An 18,884-nucleotide genomic window follows, 5' to 3' on the forward strand; every position below is an offset into this window, starting at 1 on the left:
ATGGCCACTGATGCATCTGAGGCCAGTAAAGTTTGCCAGGGGGGAATTGAGGCATAGATCCTGAGTATTTGAGTGAAGATCATACCCCCTTGGTCCTATCCCATTTTGGGAATAGTTAAGCACCAAAAAGTGAGACAGATACAAAAACAAACCCCAGACAAAGATAAAGAGTTATTGGTAAGCTTCCTTAGGAAAAGTTATAGAATCACAGATGAAACAGCTGGTTTGCTTCCATGTGTGAAGTGTATTCTGTTTGTGTGTGGATGGGCAGAGTTCAAAGAATCACACATGACAAATCTAGACAGGTCTCTTTCAGTTAAAGCATTCTTGACTGGAAATAAAGCCCAGGTGTAATGTCTGGCAAGAAGCTCTTTGATGGCTTGTTTCTCCCACAAACACATTAATAATAGCAAAAGGACTTTGTCATCATCAAGGCTGCATTCCTAAGTATGTTTACTAGAAAACAAATTTCCAGATAAGTCAGTGGGATTTACTGCCTGCCAGACACGCAGAGATGAATGTTGTACCATCATACTATGTCCCTTGGTAATGAAGCTGTTTGGCAACAGTAGTGGCATTACCCTCCCAATCCAGAAGCTAGCACATTTGAACAGTAAGAAGGAAAGAGCATAAAGGATAAGGGAGAAGGATAAGGCTGTTACCTCCTTTGTGGGAAGAGTGCACAAGCAAATGGGACCATGAACACAAGGCTGAAAGACATTAAAGACAGACCATTACAAAGTTCATCAACTATGTTCTATACAGAGAATGCAGCACTGCTATCAACCTTGGGAACTCCAAGACAAAAGCAGAAAGCTTTTTACTGAGCTACTCACACTGTATCCTAGCTTTGGTGTCTCCCATCCTGTTTTAGGGGTCTACCATGTAACAGTTGTCATTATTCACAAGTGAGTGTGATTTATAAAGCTCCTTGTGGGTAGCTAGGAAATTGCTTTATATGGAGCCAAACCAACCACCCATCTGCTCCAGCACCTTGACGAAATCCTTGGCAGAAACCTTTCCACACTAGCTGCCAATGACCTTCCCTCAACCCCATGTTAGATGCAAACAATAGCAATTGTACCCAGCAAGCTAGGGAATTCAATTAACCATTCCTTTTTCCTTTTGACATCCAGTTTGATGAATGGTTTGCCAATGGCTTCAAAAGGAGGTACAACTGTACCCATAACCATTAGTGGTGTGAGAACACTACTCAAACCTGGCCTGCATAGGCATGAAAAAAGGAGAATAGTTTTCCAGGCATCCTGTTTGCAGCTTTCTCTCTGCTCATACAACTAACTTTATACATGCTGTAATAACAATACTTTCACAAGCAAAGTCTGCAGACTACATCCAAGGTTAGCAACCATAAAAGCAATGAGAATTATAATACTTACAATCCCCCGACAAGTAGTATTTGCAACGGAGCATGAAGAACCTGGATTTTCTGCCAAGAAAGCAACATGTGAGAAAGCAAGAACTTTCACACTCTATGTATTAGATGCAGACATGATGGAAAAGAAAAGAAAACCTCGGACATCATCTACTAGAATCTAAAAGAACTGGGAAAATTTACATGGCAGTTTCATCTATGGCATATCTTGTTACATAATCCAGAATTCTTAAAGTCACCTTTGCTTTTGAGAACCCATCCCTTTCTAATTTTAACTCTGCAGAAGACTTCCAGGGGGAATACAACAAACAGTGAGATAGACAAGCTCTCGAACAGTGCAATTCTATGCAGAATTACTTCCATTGACTTTAATGGTAGTAACTGCATAGGATGGCACTGAAAGGTATTTAGTCTATCTCAGAAACCTACTTAGCAACCTCCACTAATTTAAGGGTCTCCAGAATTACTTCATTTCTGATTACAAAATGAGGAGATAACTCCACAAAGTTCCACTGCCCAGTTGTTATAGAGTTCCCCTACTATTCAAACTAACTCTGTACTGGAGGTGGTGGAAAGGGCCATCAAATCACAGCTGACTTACAGCAACCCCACAGGGTTTTCAAGGCAAGAGACATTCAGGGGTGGTTTGCTATTGCATGCCTCTATGTCATGACTCTGGTAGTCTCTGGATAACACCAGCCAAGGCCAACCCTGCTTAGTTTCTGAGATCTGATGAGATTAGGCTAGCCTGGGCTATCCAGGTCAGGACAACTCTGTACTACTTGCAATGATATTTATGCTTCTGTTTCCACAGCCATGCAGTTGTTCCCTGAGTTTTATCACAAGGTTTGCTGTCCCCCATGTACCTCCCACCCTGCTCATTGCTGCTTCCACAGTGGGAACAGCTTTTCCCACCCCCACATGGAAACAGTCCCCCTTCCTATGAAGAAAGCTAAAAAAAAAAATACTCCGTATGAATCTCTTAAGAGGCAGAAAGCCCACCACCCACCAGGAAGCAAAGACAGGCATTTCAGGAGCTACTTACCTTCATGAAAGGGTACTTTTCTAGTTTTTCCATGATGATGGGCAACAAAACTGTAAGAAGGGAAAATGTATTAGTAGCCACAGTCCTGTTCCCCAAATCATGCCCTCTCTGATGCTAGCCAAGCAATAGGCAGCAGGTGGACCTAATCCCAGCCCAGCAACACACACACACAGACACTTCTTCTTAGGATCCACTAGGGAGAGGCTCCCCTGCCCACTCTCTTAATATCTCTCAGCATAATGGATCAGTTTCCTCTTGGGGACAAACAGGGCTTTGTGATAACAGAGCAGGCAGTTCTGTATCCTGTATGCTTCCATAGGATATAGAAGGACCACACAGAGGTACAAGGACAGCCAGCTACAAGCTGCCACCCTCTTCTCCCCTTCTCATCATCAGCTCTAGGAAGGCTTTCTTTGCAAGTCAGAAGGACCCTCCCCCCTTACTAGCCAGGAGTAGAATTAGGGAGAAATGTTGGATGCTTACTCATTCCAGGAGCAGCCATAGTGACACGGGAAATCACCACTTGGCTTATCCCCTTAATTGCAGCTCTCTGAGAAAGAAGAAAGAATTAGCAGCCTCACATGTACTCTCCAATCGAAGAGACAAAAGGTGGCTTACAGTTTTAGAAAAAAACCTTTTCAAAATTGAGGACCAATCAGTCAACACTTCTAGGATCTCAGACAAACAGGCCTACCCGGGCAGAAAGAGGGAACCATCTCACTGGAACAACCCTTGATGGAATCCCACCCCAAACTCAACAACCCCAACGCAATAAAATAATTCCCCCACTTTGGGGGAACAAAACACTGCATTTAATGCTCCATGTGTTAATTAAATACAAACACTGCAGTCTTTTTTTGTTAGCAAAAGCAGATATAGAATGGCAACTCACCAATGAACATGCAAATGTTTATTTAAAAATGGAATAAGTAGCATTCACTTGCAGAAAATAATATGCACCAGCAAAGGGAGGGTTAGCGATAGAAAATACTGATGCAGGACACAGCCAAGAGAAGAAAATGCAGTATTATCAGAGAGCATAAACTGCTAAATTCTCTGCATGTGCAGGGAACTCACAAGGACTTCCAAGGGACACCTAAAGCCTCTGCATTCACAGCAGCCAGAAGGGTTACACAGAGAATTATTGCCACGTGAAAGCAGCCCAAGTATCAGGGATGTAAAGTGGATTTAAAATAAGAATGCTCAAGATTGGCTTGAGTAGCTTCCTGATCACAATGAAGCTGTGAATGCACCCCCCCCACACACACACACACATACATGTGGGAAATGGTCCTCAAACTTCAAGGCTGACAGAAATTCCTTATTTTAAAATTGGCCAATCCCTTCCTCAAAACATTATGAACCCATAAACTGTAAGAGCTATACAGAAGTTGCAATGTATAGTGACACATCTATTACTCTCTTGGCTCATTTTATATATATAACGAAGTTGATTAAGTTTTTGAAGACAACAAATAACAAAATCAGTCTCTAAGGCACAGCAGGAGGTCTTAACAAGGCACCACCTGTTAAACTACAATGCATCAGCAGATCAGTTTCTGGATTCCTTTGGCTACTAGCAGTGCCAGCAAAAGAAGTGCCAAATACTCTTGGAAGGGTTTTTTTTTTTGCCAGAAGAGAGCAATAATTACATTACCTCTTTGCTCCTGAGATTATGGCACTTACCCTGGACTCACCCAGTCGATTATCATTCTCATCAGTCACTGTGATTCCATTAATGAGTTCCCTAATACAGACACAGAGACATGATTTTAGATATTATGAGTGATCTGGTGGGCCCTCCTTTCCCCAGCCCATCACTCTCAATGGCTCAATCCATGGACCTTCTTCTCTCAGCACCATGCATAAGGAGAACCCTATCCAAAGCTGGGACATCCAACCTTCAGTCCCACATTCTCCAGGGAAAAGTCACTTAAATATAGAATCCCAAGTACAGAAAGTTAGTCAGAGATCACATAGGTCAACAATGTCTTATTGCTACAGTAGGAAACAACCACTCATGTTCTACATGTATCTATGAGGTTCATGTGTGTTGACTCCCTGGGTTTCTCTGTTCTATATATGACATGAAATTACAAAACATATTAGGGGGTGGAGATGATGTTAAGCCAGGATATGGCATTGTTGCTAGAATATTACCTCAACCACACTTCCAACTGCATGGGGCCATGGTTTTACTATTTCAAGGCCCTTTTTTCAACCAGTGAATGAATCATAACTCGGATGGGCATGAACCTTGTTACAACCCTAAATTCATCATGAAAATTGCCTGATTTGTGATTTATGAGTCAAGGGTCATGTGATTGTGTCTGCAACGAATCTCCCATGGTTTTTTCACGGTTTTTTGTGCAGTTCGTATCAGTAGTTTGTGAAGCACTGATGTCATGCTGGCACTGATCAATTAATCATAAAAGCAATTGGGGGGGATGGACTTCTGCAGCCCTGGAAACACCAACAACAGCCTCCAAAGTTCGACAGGCAGTGCTGGCTGCCAACAAGAGAGCTTCCATCCTGGTCTATGGGAGCAGAATGAATATATATCCCCAAGCTCAAATGCAGCAGGCAGTTAGGTAGAGGGGAAAGGGAACTGGAAGTCATTCCTCAGTGTGAAAACAGTAGGGTTGGGGGTGTTTGGTGCTCACTCAGGGCTCTGAGGCACCTTCTGCTCAAACTGAGCAGAAGGGCTCAACCAGTGGGTTCCTCAGCTAAGGACCCACATTCCCCCTCAGTGGGATTTCTGAATCCTCAGTTTCTTCCCTTGCCCTGTAAACCCTCATATCCTCAACTTTTGTGCCTCTGGGCACCCCCCACCTCACTCAGCAAGCTGCCCTTGCTGTGCCTGCCCCTCATCTTCGTTTTCCAGTTTTTCTCTCATGCACCCAGGCCTCCTACAGGGTGAAGGAGGAGTTGGATTTATACCCTGCCCTTAACTTGGAGTCTCAGTGGCTTACAATCTCCTTCCCTTCCTCTCCCCACAACAGACACTGCAAGGTAGATGGAGCTGAGAGAGCTCTGAGATAACTGCTCCTTAGAGAACTGTGACTGACCCAAGGTCACCCAGCCAGCTGCATGCAGAAGAGCAGGGACTCAATCCTGGTTCTCCAGATTAGAATCCACCACCCTTAAACACTACACCAAACTGGGTCTTTGCACTTTAGACCCTGCATGTGACTCACTTACCCCCTACCCTCTTTCATATGATGATGTTGTGTTCCAAGCCCAGCTTGTGGAAGTATAACTAACTCTACTTCACCTCGATGCCAGTATATGTATGTCACAGTAAGTGAGGATTCCTTCAATACTCTACCTATGAGAAGGGATGGGGGAAAGAAGGGAAGGGCAAGGTGCAAGTGTGAACATGGCACCAGAGGACGACTTTGTGCATAATCAGATTGACCTGACGCCCATCTACTTTGCATTACAGACTGTAGCGTAAAACTCTTCCTGCTTACAGTTACCATTTTAATATTCTTCTTGCCCATTCGGACTTTTCTGCTGCTCTTCTTATATAGTATTCATATTATTTATTGATGCACTTGTTATATTTTGTTTGTACGCCTTGTTGAGGTTTTGAAGAGGAATTCAAAAAGTCCTTTCTATAATTATTAAAGTGGACACAAAATCCCACAGGATCACTTGGCAATGGGCCATTTCAAGCTAAGGGATTCCTTACAGACCACAATGCTCTAGGAACAAACATTACATTGCTGAGAAGGGGCATTCCGGAGGCTGCGGGAGCATGTGAAAAATGACAATACATTGCTGCCTCCTAGTGGCTTCTGCTGAACAGAGGCTATGTTATAGGGAAAGAGAAGGAAGACAGTTACTGTCAAAAACAACTTCTCTTTCATCTATAGTAATTTGTGTGATGTTCCCTGGCTACTTCTTAAATATCATGTGTTTGTATGATGGCATATTCCAGGGATACTTGCTGGAATTGATTACTGTAAGCTAAAAGCAAATCTAGTAGCCAACTAGCAGGGAGGCTAAAAGGAAAGTGATGTGTCAAAGGGAGATTGATTGAAGGCAGGTGTGCTTCTTTTTTAAACCCTCAAAGATAAAATCTATTTTTCCCTACAAACAATGCCACAGGTTCTAAATAAACAAAGCTCACATCGTGGTTTCTAGAAACCAGCATTTTCCAAGTGGAACTGTTCCCTGCACCATTCAAAGCAATCTGATAAAATGGAACAAATGACTGTTGTTGTCCCCCCATGCCCATTAAAAGATAAAGAAGGAACAGTGGGATGAGTGCAGCACAATGGTACTGCATGGCAGATCAGCCTAAGAATCTGCTGACTGTGAATCCTGCCCATACAGGTTTCAGTACCTGCAACTTCTTTTGCGCATGGCAGGCTATACTTGTCAACAATGTTCCCCCTTCCCAAGAAAGTAATTTCAGCACCAGTGCCAAGTGCCATCTGTGCATGGAGCGGGGTGTTAAGCAGTGAAATCAACTACGCAAAACCGGCCTGAGCAGAAAGGCAAGGCAAATGGTGCACATCTGCAGAATGCCCACTTTAGTACGGTGAGCCCAGGCAGCTGGCATATTTAGACAGCAAATAGAATCTTAGCTGGCAGAAACTTTGTTTGGTGACAGTCACTGGAGCTTTTAGAGAGTCATATTATTATTTCTGTCTGTATACATGCCATCCGGCAGACCTGCTTTGCCTTTGGGTTGTTTTTAGGAGTAGGGGTTGGGGCTACAGCTCAGTGGTAAAGCATCTTTCTTTGTTCAGTCTTGAGTATTTCCAGTTTGTTTCTTTTAAAAAGGACCAGGCAGTGCATAATGTGAAAGGCCACTGAGGCTCTGGAGAGCCACTGCCCAGCAGAGTAAACAACACTGGCCTTGATAGACCAAGATAGCTTCATGTGTTCATCCTCTAGCAACAGCTGTACAACCATAGCAATGGCCACTTTATTTCAGGAGATGCAAGGGATCTGGGGACTGGCAAGCCAAGCGTGTTTGGTTGATGTACTACGGCAGGAAGGAAGCTGCTCTGGCCAAAAAGGGAGTCATGCAGGGAAGTTGGGAAAGAGAGTTTCTATGTGCAGGAAATGGCAGCCATTTTGTAAAAAGCCATATCTGAAGAGATATTTATATATAGAAATGCTCAACTGTGTGCATTTGTAATATCCAGGCTCAATGATGTAATATGCTCTCTATGGCTACCCTTGAAGGGTATCCTAAAAAGGCAGGCGTTCTGGAAAGGATGCTGGAACACTGGTTTCTTGTGGATCTTTTGGTATTTTGCAGGTCAACTCCAGTTGCCTTTCACTGCATTTTTGCATATCTATAATTCTTTCTAATAGTAGAATGTCCTGTCTGCTTGCCCACAATGAAAGCAGGACAACAGGACCATCCACAAGGAAGTTTTTCTACATGGGGATCTCCATGCAGAATGCAGAAAAAAAATCATTTTCCACTATTGCCTTAAAAAAGGCTAGATTAGAACGCCAAACCCTGATACATTCCTTTGCTAGGTTATGGAGCATCAGGTTCCACAGCACTGTGGGGGGGGGGGGATGAGAAAAGAAGAACACACTTTCTAGCACTGGTCAACCCTGCTATTCTACCAAACAGGGTTGTAGGGAAATATAGCATAGCTTTATAGCAATCTGGATCTCAGTTTTCACATTCCAATGGAACAAACCAGACCTCTGCAAATGCTCTTGTCATTAGGTAGTGGTGGGAAGCATTATGGGGCACAGGATTTCAAAGAGCCTTTTTTTGAGGGGTAATGGTGATGGAAGATAAGGAGCATCAAGCTTCTTATCTCTACCCAGCCAACAGCAGTTTCTCAGGGTCAGGGCACTGGATGTTTAACCCCTGATGTGAACACCTACAAGATTGCTGGATAATCTCCATACAGTTCTGCTGTTGATGGGGGGAGGGCCCCCCAGCAAGTTCTGGAGCTTCCACACTCCAAACCACAATTTGCAAGACTATAAAGAGATTACCAATAGAGATTATACGGGAAGCAGTTCGGTAGAAACAGGGAGATTTCTCTTCTTGCTAAAAAAATTATATTAAACACACAACAATATTTGTTGAGGGTCCTCATTTGCCCAGCAACCTTTCTAAACCTCTCATTTAACGGGGACTGCAACTAACGCATGCATGTGGCAATTAAGTTCATCACAAGTGAACTTCTCTTCTGTTAACAGCTCTTGCTTGTGCATAATAAAAATGCAGTCATGGAAAACACTGTCATTTGAGTTACACTTATATGACCAGGCTGTCATCATTGCATCATCATCAGCTGTAATAAAAAGAATTCAGCTGAGCAGAACTTAATCCTACATTGATCACAAAATAACTGATGTCCTTGTTACCCCACAGATCTAGCCATTTTCTTACATATCATGGAATAGTATGAAAACTGGCCGTTGCTGGTTGCCTGCCTCCAGTCATTAGCTGTAGGTACTGGGAGGTCATGAAAAAAAATTATGAACCTTGTAACTGTACTATACATGATAACAGCAGTAAAATGTTAATAATACAGCTCCCACAAGAATAGCCAAAGGTCATTTGGGAAAGAGGAGACAAAACCAAGAGATAGATGGGAGGAGCAAGCAGAGAGGGCAGAAATAGGGAGGCTAATAAGTGGGTCTAGGTACCAGTGGAGCAGAACAGATAGAGAGGAGAGAGGAAGGGGTGGCGAAGGAAGTAATTGCCCAAGAAGCAGGACCAGAATGGATGAGTGGAAGGGGAGCCCAAAAGAAAAAGGGCTGTGTGAGTGTGGAGTGTAACCACTAAGAGAGCCTGGAAGGCAGAATTGGCTAAGTGCTGTTGGCGCAAGGAGTAAGCAGGCAAGGCTGCTTGGGAGGAATGTGAATGAGAGTTTGGGATGTGTCAATAGCAGAACCAAAGTAGTGGCAGTTAGCATTTCACATTTTGGTCTTGCACTGACAGCTGGATCCCAGGGATTTCTCAGATTCAGCTAAGAGATGTCTGACAATAAACTATACGCACTGGTACTTTGAAGTTTCTGCGCAGGGAAACATGCAGGTGCAGTGGACAGCTCCTGTCCAGACCATTCCTATAAAGCCTTGTATTCGTTAATAGTCACAAACTTGTGTTTGAACTCAACACGTAAACAAACAAACCAGGAAACACAGTACAAGCCATGACAAGTAGGTGGTCACGTGCACTGTTTTGTCCTGAGAGTAACAGACCAATGTGCTTTTATCCTATTGATGTTTTGATATCAGCAGTAACTCTGGGAAGCAGCTGTATAAGTCTAAGTAAGTGAATCATTAGATACAGGAGAAGAACACAAGTGGCTTGGTCCCCAGAGACATGCCTTCACTACCTGAGGTTGCCTCTCTCCATTGAATGGAATGACACATGACCTTACTCGATATCATTTAATGCTCTCCGTTAACCTGGACTGGTTCCATGATCACTTAACCCTCCCTCATGTCTAAATCCAGGAGACTTACTGCTGCCTCATCAAAGGGATATTCACGCAGTTGGCAGCTGCCACCGCTGCAAAGGGGACCCAACGTGCCACAAGAGTTGGGGCTCTCTGTACAGAAAAAAGATAACACAGTTAGAAGAATCATCAGAAAAGGCCTTCCGGTTTTTAGACAGAAGGTTAAAGAAAGACATTATCCAACTGTGTCGTTCCTTCCAGCAGAATGATTTCTGTTTCTGGAAGAGAGGTAAAGATTTCTTCCAATTACATCCCCTGCTGCAGGATCCCACTTTGCCCCTCTGTGCTGTTCCAGACGGTTCAGTGACTTATCTACAGGAACAAAATTTCACGGAGTTTGTGGGCTGCAGCCAGAAGGTGAAAGTGGTAAGTCCTGCTTCATAAAGTTGACAAATATTGAGATAGCCCCAGCGATCATGTTATCCATTAGGAAAAAAATACTAAAGCAACTAAAGTAAAGGTAGGACCTTTACTAAAACATCACAAAATTAGCAAGTTTTTAAAAATGTTCACTAGAATTTTTTTCAAGGCATAATCCAGGGATCACCACCTTTTGGAGTCTACAGGCACCTTCAGAATTTGGACACAGGGTGGTGGTACAATCATAAAATGGCTGCTGTAGGAGATGGACCAACCACAAAACGTCAGTGGGTATGCAAAACTCCAGCAGTAGTTCTTGAACATTTCAGGCAGAAGTTCTGTTCAACAGGATGCCTTTTTTAAGGGGCATACTGGGCATATTGTTGTAAAATATTTTCATGCATACCCACAGTTTACCCTCAGTCACATTATGAAGATCCTTGTGCTACACCAGTTTGGTGTTGTGGTTAAGTGTGTGGACTTTTATCTGGGAGAACCAGGTTTGATTCCCCACTCCTCCATACACACCTTCTAATGTGACCTTGAGTAAGTCACAAGTTCTCATAGAGCTGTTCCTCTCAAGAGCAGTTTCTGTGAGAGCTCTCAGTTTGTCTACCTCACAGGATGTTTGTTGTGGGGAGGAGAAGGAGATTGTAAAACACTCTGAGACTCTTTTGGGTAGTGAAGGGTGGGGTATAAATCCAATCTCCTCTTTTTTTTCTTCTGTAGTAGCAGCTGCTGCAGCAACATTTTTTTAAAAAACCTGTACAACTAACCAGAAGCCTTACCAAACAAAAGCCCTTACTTGGTGGGCACCTGGAAAGTTGGTAAGTGCTCTGGCAGCTGCAGGTATAATCTACCATTATCTTGCTTTCTCCTTATACTAAGTTATTCTGTTGTTTCACATTCCTATTACCTTGTGTAATATGAACTGATATTCCAAAGTACAAGATTTCTCTTCCCTACTTTCCAAAAGAAAACTTATTCTACAGGAATGTGTAGGGTCTCTTTAGTTGCTTAATGCTGTGCATCAGCTGAAGCCATAAAAAGTACAAGGATACTTCAAGTATCCTCCTTCTCCAGGTCCCAGGGCTGGTTTGTCATATGAAGCAGACATTCACCCTTCTAACATCAAAGGGAGAAAGAGATGCCCAGTCACCTGCTTTGTCCTCAGTCCTGCTGCCCCCTTGTGGATAAAAAACACATTTTATGACAGTACCTTAGTGTAGAGGTTGAGCCCCACGGCGGTTGCCAAGGCAGTGCTGGTAGCAGTGACATAAGCAACTCCAATTTGCCTGTAATCATTCAGAGGGAGTGAATTCTTATTAACAGATGGTAATTCAGCAGTCCATCAATAAGCAATGTCAGATCAGATGATATGCCCCTGCGATTTTTGTAGCAAATGCACCCACTTGCTCATTATTATAACTTCTAAGACTTTTCTTTTTTTATTTTAAAAAAGATCTTGAGAGTCAGGAGCCTCTGCCTGAAATCCCTAGATATGGTGTGAACAACTGATACAGGGACCACGTAAGAACTGATACTTAAAGGATTATATAGGAAATCCTACTAGGCTTGCATACCTCTTTTTCTAATTTAAACACTTGGAAATGGCATCTTCAAAATGAACCCTCTTCACTAGAAGTAGTACAATTTTTACAAACACCTAAGGGGAATTTTTATCACCCACAACTCAAATTACCTCATATATCACTAGTGTAGTGACTTAAAGAGTCTGTTTGGTGTAGTGGTTAAGTGTGCGGACTCTTATCTGGGAGAACCGGGTTTGATTCCCCCTCCTTCACTTGCAGCTGCTGGAATGGCCTTGGGTTAGCCACAGCTATTGCAGGAGTTGTCCTTAAAAGGGCAGCTGCTGTGAGAGCCCTCTCAGCCACGCCCACCTCATAGGGTGTCTGTTGTGGGGGAAGGAGATAAAGGAGATTGTAAGCTGCTCTGCGACTCTGATGCAGAGAGAAGGGTGGGGTATAAATTTGCGATCTTCTTCTTCTTAAAAGTGAACAAGTAAATCGTGTTTATTCAGTGGTAAGACAGCTGGGACTGCATCTATCTGGATTCTGTCTCAGACATTACTGATATGTTCTACTTACAGAAAACAGCCTAAGAAGTGCTACACAACCAACTAGAATGTCATATGGATGTATGGGATTTCTCCATTAATATTTCCAAGTTTCAACATGGCCAGATCTGTGGGTACTTAAATCCAGAAATTGGAACCATGGAGAAAGGCAGGATATAAATAAAGTAAACAAAGAATAAGTACTGCTGAAATTGAATGGCAAGATAAAAGTAGGGTAGCTGGTGGGTGGGGGGGAAGGAGAAAAGCAAGCAAAAAAGAAGATGCTATGGGGGCTTTCAGGGAAGTTTAAGAAGAAATATTTTATTTATTTATTTGATTTATTGGCTACCCTTCCCTGCAAACAGGGCTCAGGGTGGCTTACAACAACACCAACACCACACAGTACATGATTTAAGTTAAAGCCAAGTACAGATAAAAGCAGGTCCCATTACAAAATGGCAAAAAAAGTTACAGTTCCTGAACCTCCTGGGGATATTTCAGAGGGTGGGGGAAACTGCCTGTATACTGTCCAATTGCTGTCTTCAACTAAATGCCTGGCAGAACATCTCTGCCTTACATGCCCTGCGAATAGGAAGGAAATCCCACAGGGCATGGATGTTCTTTGGCAGAGAGTTCCACCAGGCAGGGGCTAGGGCCAAAAAAGCCCTGGCCCTAGCTGAGGACAGCCAGATGTCTCTCAGGCCAGGGGCCTCCAGTAAGTTCTTATTCCCTGAGAGCAACACTCTCCTGGAGGCATCTGAGAGAGACAGTCCTGAAGGCATGTAGGTCCCTGACCGTGAAGGGCCTTAAACAGTGGAGGAGGGGAAATGAGGTGTTCCCCACAAGTCCATGCAAGACCCCTGCTTGTATTATCTAATCTGCCTGAGGAATTCCCAAGACAGTTTTTTTTCCAGAGTCATAGAACACATTCCAACTAAAGCAAGGCCCAGAAAGCAACACACAGGGAAACATATGCAGAAAGAGCATGCCATCACATAACTTTGTCCAGGTACTCACTTTACAGAGATAGGGCTGGCAGCATTCCGGTTGGTGTAATTCACAATGGCATTGAAGGACTGATTCACCCACTGCCAGAAAACAACAGCTGGAACTGTCCTAGAGGTAAAGAAAGAGGTTAAAAAAACAAACACCCAGAAACCAGAATAGATATATGCATACACTGAAACAGCCAAAGAAGGCACACCCTTATTTCTGTCTCAAGAAGTTCACCCTTATCAGAAATTGTCTTTTCTTAAATGATTTCCATTATACTAAAATTCATATTACAGACTTCCATTATACTAAATCCATATTAACAGCCAATCACGCACCATAATCAAATATCAATCTTTATTTTGAATAAACCAAATAATTTATCTAGATTTTCTCTTTACCCACAACATTCTGTCCGGTAAGTAAAAAGGCTGTATCTGTTTTCATGAACTCATCGTGCATTCTTCATTTGAACAATAGATACAGATTGTTTAATCTAGATTTTCTCTTCACTTGCCACATTCTGTCTGGTAAAAAAAAAGGCTGTATCTGTTTCAATGAACTCATCATACATTGCTCAATGGGTACAGATTGTTTAATTGAACATTCAGAGTTGCCTGCGTACCTTGACAACACTAAAAGAACTTCTGGATGCAAAATTTAAACTACCTAGACACCCATTTCCACCTCTCTTAGGAACCTCACTTTTTGGGAAAAAACCCAGTTTTCCAGGATGTTATTTTCTACCTTTGAACAGAAACATTCAGGCCTTATTTAGACAGATGCTTGGCCAATACAACTTAATTACATTACCTGAACTCCAGAGCAGGGATCACTAAACAATTTTTAAAAGGAGAGTTACTTCTGAGTAATGAAAAATATCTTGAGCTATCCCCCCCCCCCCATTACCAAGTTGTGCTCTGTTCTAGAAACAGAACATGGACTATGAAGAGCACCAGAAACGAAGCTCTCAGGCAGTATTCCCTCTAAGCTGAGTTAGTATGAGCTAGTTCACAGATTTTTAGCCTCCAGCTCACACATTTTTGTCTTAGCTCAGGAAAAATGGCTCCAGAGCACAATAATATATGCAGTAGTTCACATCTTTAATGCCAGTAGCTCCCAACTTTAATACCAGTAGCTCACAAAGTAGAATTTTTGCTCACAAGACTCTGCAGCCTTAGTGGGAATACTGCTCTCAGGTAAGCAGCAAAGAGAAAGATCCTATAAAATAAATGCTCCTTGAAAAAAAGCCTACAGCAGATATTTGGGTGATCTTTTCCTGAGTCCCTTTTCCTGGCAAGTTAGCCCTACTCTACAGCAACCCAAGAGTTAGCCTCAAAGCAGCTATTATGCTGTCTAACTGAATCACAGATAACTGACATACTACATCAGCATGTACTAATCTCACAGAAATTACTTTGAGAAAAGAAGACTGCAGTGAACTTTTTAAAAAACAGATGCATTACAAGTTTTAGAGCTACTGACATTAAGACCCATCCCCAAATATAATTCCTTTTAAATAAAAGCCAAATTAGTTAATAACAAAACATTTAGACTTGGAGCTAGCCAAACAACACCACCAGCTCCCTTCCTTGGCAAATGTTAGGCCGAGACATTAATCAAGAGTAATTCGACTAAAAGCTCAGCCAAATGGTACATTGTGAAGGAGCTATGAGCACAGACCTGACCTTATTTACCAATGTAAAGTTCCTAAAGACAGAATCAAGTGAGTGATTAACTGCATGGCAGTCATTGACACATTTACCAAGTAGTACTCTAACTATATGGAGAACCATCTTAGCCACAAGACTGCAAGAGTTAAGCTGAACATTTTTATGCCTCCTACTTCTCCAGATTTTCCAACAGTTGTGGAAACATGGCAACATTAGAATTGTTAGAGATGGCTGCATCTGCATGCGATTAAAAGTACCACATAGTTAAGTCTTAAATCTGTCTTTCATATGGTGTAATAGCACCAATTGCACTTTAAAATTGTTACATGTCTAGTAGATAACACTTTAAGACAACTGAAAATCCTCTTACATAAATGGCAGGCACCAGCATGGACTGTGACTGAGGGAAGACTAGAAATGTCTGGTTTTCCGTGAGTGAGTGAGTGGGATCCCAGATTTCTCTGCTTTTTTCTAATGACAGGGCTCTTAACTGGCTAAGAATCTGATCTGGTCTGTGAAATGGTAAACAAAAGAGAAAAAGGCCCACTGTCACAAGACCATCTTAGCCTGACTCCTGGACATAATTGCTGCAGGACATCAGGTCAATAGGCTCAGATTTTGAATTCTAGCAGTGACTTTTAGACTAATCGTTGCGGGTCTCCAAAACAGCCTGAATCTCTTGGTTGGTTCTCCTGAGACTTTACATGGTTCTAATCAGACCTGTAGCAAACTGCAGCCTCAAGTCTCCAGGTATTGTCAGATTGATTTTTATTTGTCTGCTGATGTAGATTGTACCATTTAGATTCTGCAGTCATGATTTTTAAACAGCAAGTTCCTAGACCTCACAGATTCCAAAACAGACAACATCAAGGAAACTCTCTAAACAGGGGGGAAGAAGAGGGAAGAAAACAAGGAGTGGTGAGGAGGCTTTACCTCAATACCTTGCATAGTTCCTTGTAGAACAACAAAGTGATATTTAAGTTAATTTACATAATTTATACAGGTTGCAGAATGCAAATTACCTTGGGGTTTACTTCTCTTTTGTAAGTATCCCTGGATAGTCACAAGTGTTAGTACTAAAGGCTGTGGTTGGTTTGTTTTTTAAGAGAACAGCTGCAAACAGTATTAAAGATTAACTGCCTGAAGAAGCTTTTATGGTTAATGCAGAAAAAGTACCACAGAGGTTTTCAGTGGCCATTAACCACTACTGCAAGAAACCCAAGAGAACAAACAAGCAGCACAAAATCAAAAACACTGTACTGCAGGAGAAATGATGGAGAATGTAAAACTTAGGTTCAGATAAAGATAACACCTTAAGAGAAATAAACTTGGACCTTGACAAAACCCTGGCTGTCAGGCTGGCAAAGCTGAGAGAGCTACAGGAAAAGGAAGGGGGGGGGGCAGAAAGAAAGACAATCAGAAGCCCAACAAAATTACCCGTTCACACCTGTAAAATTGTAGCATGAAGCCAGTGATAGCCATCCCTCCAGGAACTTGAAATGACATCCTCCCTATCAAATTCATCTTCTCCCCAGAGTCAGGGTGGAAAGCAGAGTCATAAAGCTTCTTGGCGTAGAACAGCTGCTCCTGTCTGGTTCCTGGGGGCACTGTGCCTGCCCTACAAGCAGGAAATAAGAAGTCCTTGCAAGTTACACACTGGAGAACTGGGAGCCACTGCAACAGGAGCAAACACATCTACAGAGCAAAAAATCTTAAGTTTCCAAATTCTTTACAGATCACTGAGAATCCCTGCCTTATTCTGCATCCCTCCACTGCATTTTAATGTTCCTTGATCCAAGATTCCATAATACTCAGTATCTTTTTAAAGAACTAGGGCAAGATAGAGAAACCTTTTCTCCACATCAGGATGTCACAAGTATTTTTACCCCCTGCAACACACATAGGAGCAAAAGATTTTTGTCTTACACCGATTTTGTTAATGAATGTGGATCAAGCCTACAGTCCAAGAGTACATAACCCAAAATATTTATGTTACCACTGTCTACCTGCAGTTCTCCACCAATGTCTTTGCTCTGTCCAGTTCATGCTCTGACACCAGCAGTGTCCTTGGGTCTGTGATGTTGAAAAAGTGCTTCAGGCGCCCCATGAAGGTGTTCTGGTCCCAGCGAGGGGCATCAATGTTGAACATGGTAAGACTGGCTGCCATTTTACTGCAGAAGGGACAATGTACAGGTCAGCACAGCAGCTCTGTAATGCACTAAGCAAAGGATTATGGTTGCCAGGTACTTACCTGGAAATGGGTAGAAGACACACAGGAAAAAAATGATGTACTTAATCCTTGCCTTGCTGATCTATCAGTCTTTCTCCCCAACCATCCTGCCCACCAACCCACCTGTTACAGGGAAATTATTTTAGTCTTTGCTGGCTGGACAGGGCTGAGCAGAGGCTGTGGAAAGTGCAAGACTGGATCCTCAAGGAAAATGACAAGTAGAGAGCTCATACAAGATGCAAGCTTAGATAGCAATCCAAGGCCTGTTCTTGATTGTAGAATGGAAGGTCGTCTCGGCAGACTGGCAACATAAGCAAGTAGTCATAAGCAGTTGAAAATTCTGCTTATTCCATCCTTAAAGTCATCTTGCTAGCTTGCATGAAGTTTGGTATGAACAGGATCTCAAAGTGAATGTTCAGTCACAGTAAAATGTTATTAACTCAATGGACAGCAATTATTGTCCTGCTGTCACATGTATTACATACTCAGAACAGAGAGAATCTACAGTGCTGCTTCTCCCAAGACAACTGCTATCATATCCTAAAGAAATGTAACTCAAACATTCTTTTAACTTCAATAACAGCCCTACTTAGTATTAATGCATCATAGGACTGACCATCAACAACCAACACTTTGCACAAATAATTTTCCAATAGTTAATGTCCTTAGCAAGTATTCATTAAAGCATCACTGATAAATCTACTGGTCACAGAGAATGCAAGGAAGGGACAGAGAAGACAGGGTAAAAAGTGCTAGGTCTTTTTTTTTAATGACTTGCAAGTTAATAATAAAGCAACAGTAAGGTCAAGAATGTGGAAAGGAACCCAAGTTTATTTCAGTTTTTTTTAACTGAAACCTCACTCTCAGCTAGAAATATTTAAGCCACATGAGAATCTAAGATCCTGGGTGAAACATCAAGGCAGGAATAGGAAGCCAGTAGATTAGTTCAGGCATAATGTCAAATTGTGGTTTGAAGCTACATGAACATGGCTGAAAGGAGGTGTTGTTTTAAGGGGGGAAACTACTAGTGAGTGACGGGGGTTGTATTTTTTGTGTATTTTAGTGGAATGTGTGTGTGTGTCTGTATTTGAACTGGGAAGTCATGTTGACCTCTGGTGACCCCTATTGGGGGTCTGGAGGATATTCAGAGAAGTGGCTGAAAGCCTGTGTCTGTCCTCTCGACTGGGTATTTCAAGGACAGTCTCTCATTCAAGTACTAACCACAATTGACCCTGCTTAGCTTCCAAGATCTAACAAGCTTGGGTGTGTATCTATCATTTGCTTAGGAATTACAGGATCATAGAGTTGGAAATGACCTCCAGGATCATCTAGTCCAACCTCCTACTCTCTCGGCTTGACTTCGCGAACGAAGATTTAAGAAAGGTGCAGTAGTCCACGTCTGCTGCAGGCTCGCTGGTGGCTGACAAGACCAATGCGGGACAGGCAGATCTGGCCACAGTTGCTTCAGGGAAAAGTCTGATTTGGGGTTGGTGCTGTAGCAGTACGTCAACCTCCTACACAATGCAGGAAACTCACAAATACCAACCCCCACACCTCCAGTGACACCTGCTCCATGCCCAGAAGATGGCAAAACACACACACACACCCTCCAGGATTGCTGGCCAAACTGGCCTGGAGAAAAATTGCTGCCTG

The 18,884-nt window shown here is 42.6% G+C and overlaps 1 protein-coding gene across 6 annotated transcripts in view; it reads right to left on the reverse strand.

Moving 5' to 3' along the window:
- SFXN2 (sideroflexin 2) overlaps nucleotides 1-18,884 on the reverse strand; it is a 172,916-nt gene that overhangs the window by 1,333 nt on the left and 152,699 nt on the right. For 5 of the 6 annotated variants that reach the window (XM_060241763.1, XM_060241757.1, XM_060241761.1 and 2 more), the window contains exons 2-11: nucleotides 17,008-17,172; nucleotides 16,449-16,619; nucleotides 13,353-13,451; nucleotides 11,478-11,553; nucleotides 9,906-9,991; nucleotides 4,125-4,185; nucleotides 2,922-2,988; nucleotides 2,439-2,488; nucleotides 1,398-1,447; nucleotides 663-710 (exon numbers count right to left, since the gene is read on the reverse strand). In XM_060241763.1, the coding sequence (XP_060097746.1) occupies nucleotides 663-710; nucleotides 1,398-1,447; nucleotides 2,439-2,488; nucleotides 2,922-2,988; nucleotides 4,125-4,185; nucleotides 9,906-9,991; nucleotides 11,478-11,553; nucleotides 13,353-13,451; nucleotides 16,449-16,619; nucleotides 17,008-17,168 (869 nt within the window). In that variant the 5' untranslated portion in view covers nucleotides 17,169-17,172. Of the gene's footprint in view, nucleotides 1-662; nucleotides 711-1,397; nucleotides 1,448-2,438; nucleotides 2,489-2,921; nucleotides 2,989-4,124; nucleotides 4,186-9,905; nucleotides 9,992-11,477; nucleotides 11,554-13,352; nucleotides 13,452-16,448; nucleotides 16,620-17,007; nucleotides 17,173-17,252; nucleotides 17,533-18,884 lie in introns of all 6 variants that reach the window. The other variant, XM_060241760.1, reaches the window with a different exon arrangement.

Source organism: Heteronotia binoei, chromosome 6, assembly GCF_032191835.1.
Source record: "Heteronotia binoei isolate CCM8104 ecotype False Entrance Well chromosome 6, APGP_CSIRO_Hbin_v1, whole genome shotgun sequence".
Classification (NCBI taxonomy): Eukaryota; Metazoa; Chordata; class Lepidosauria; order Squamata; family Gekkonidae; genus Heteronotia; species Heteronotia binoei.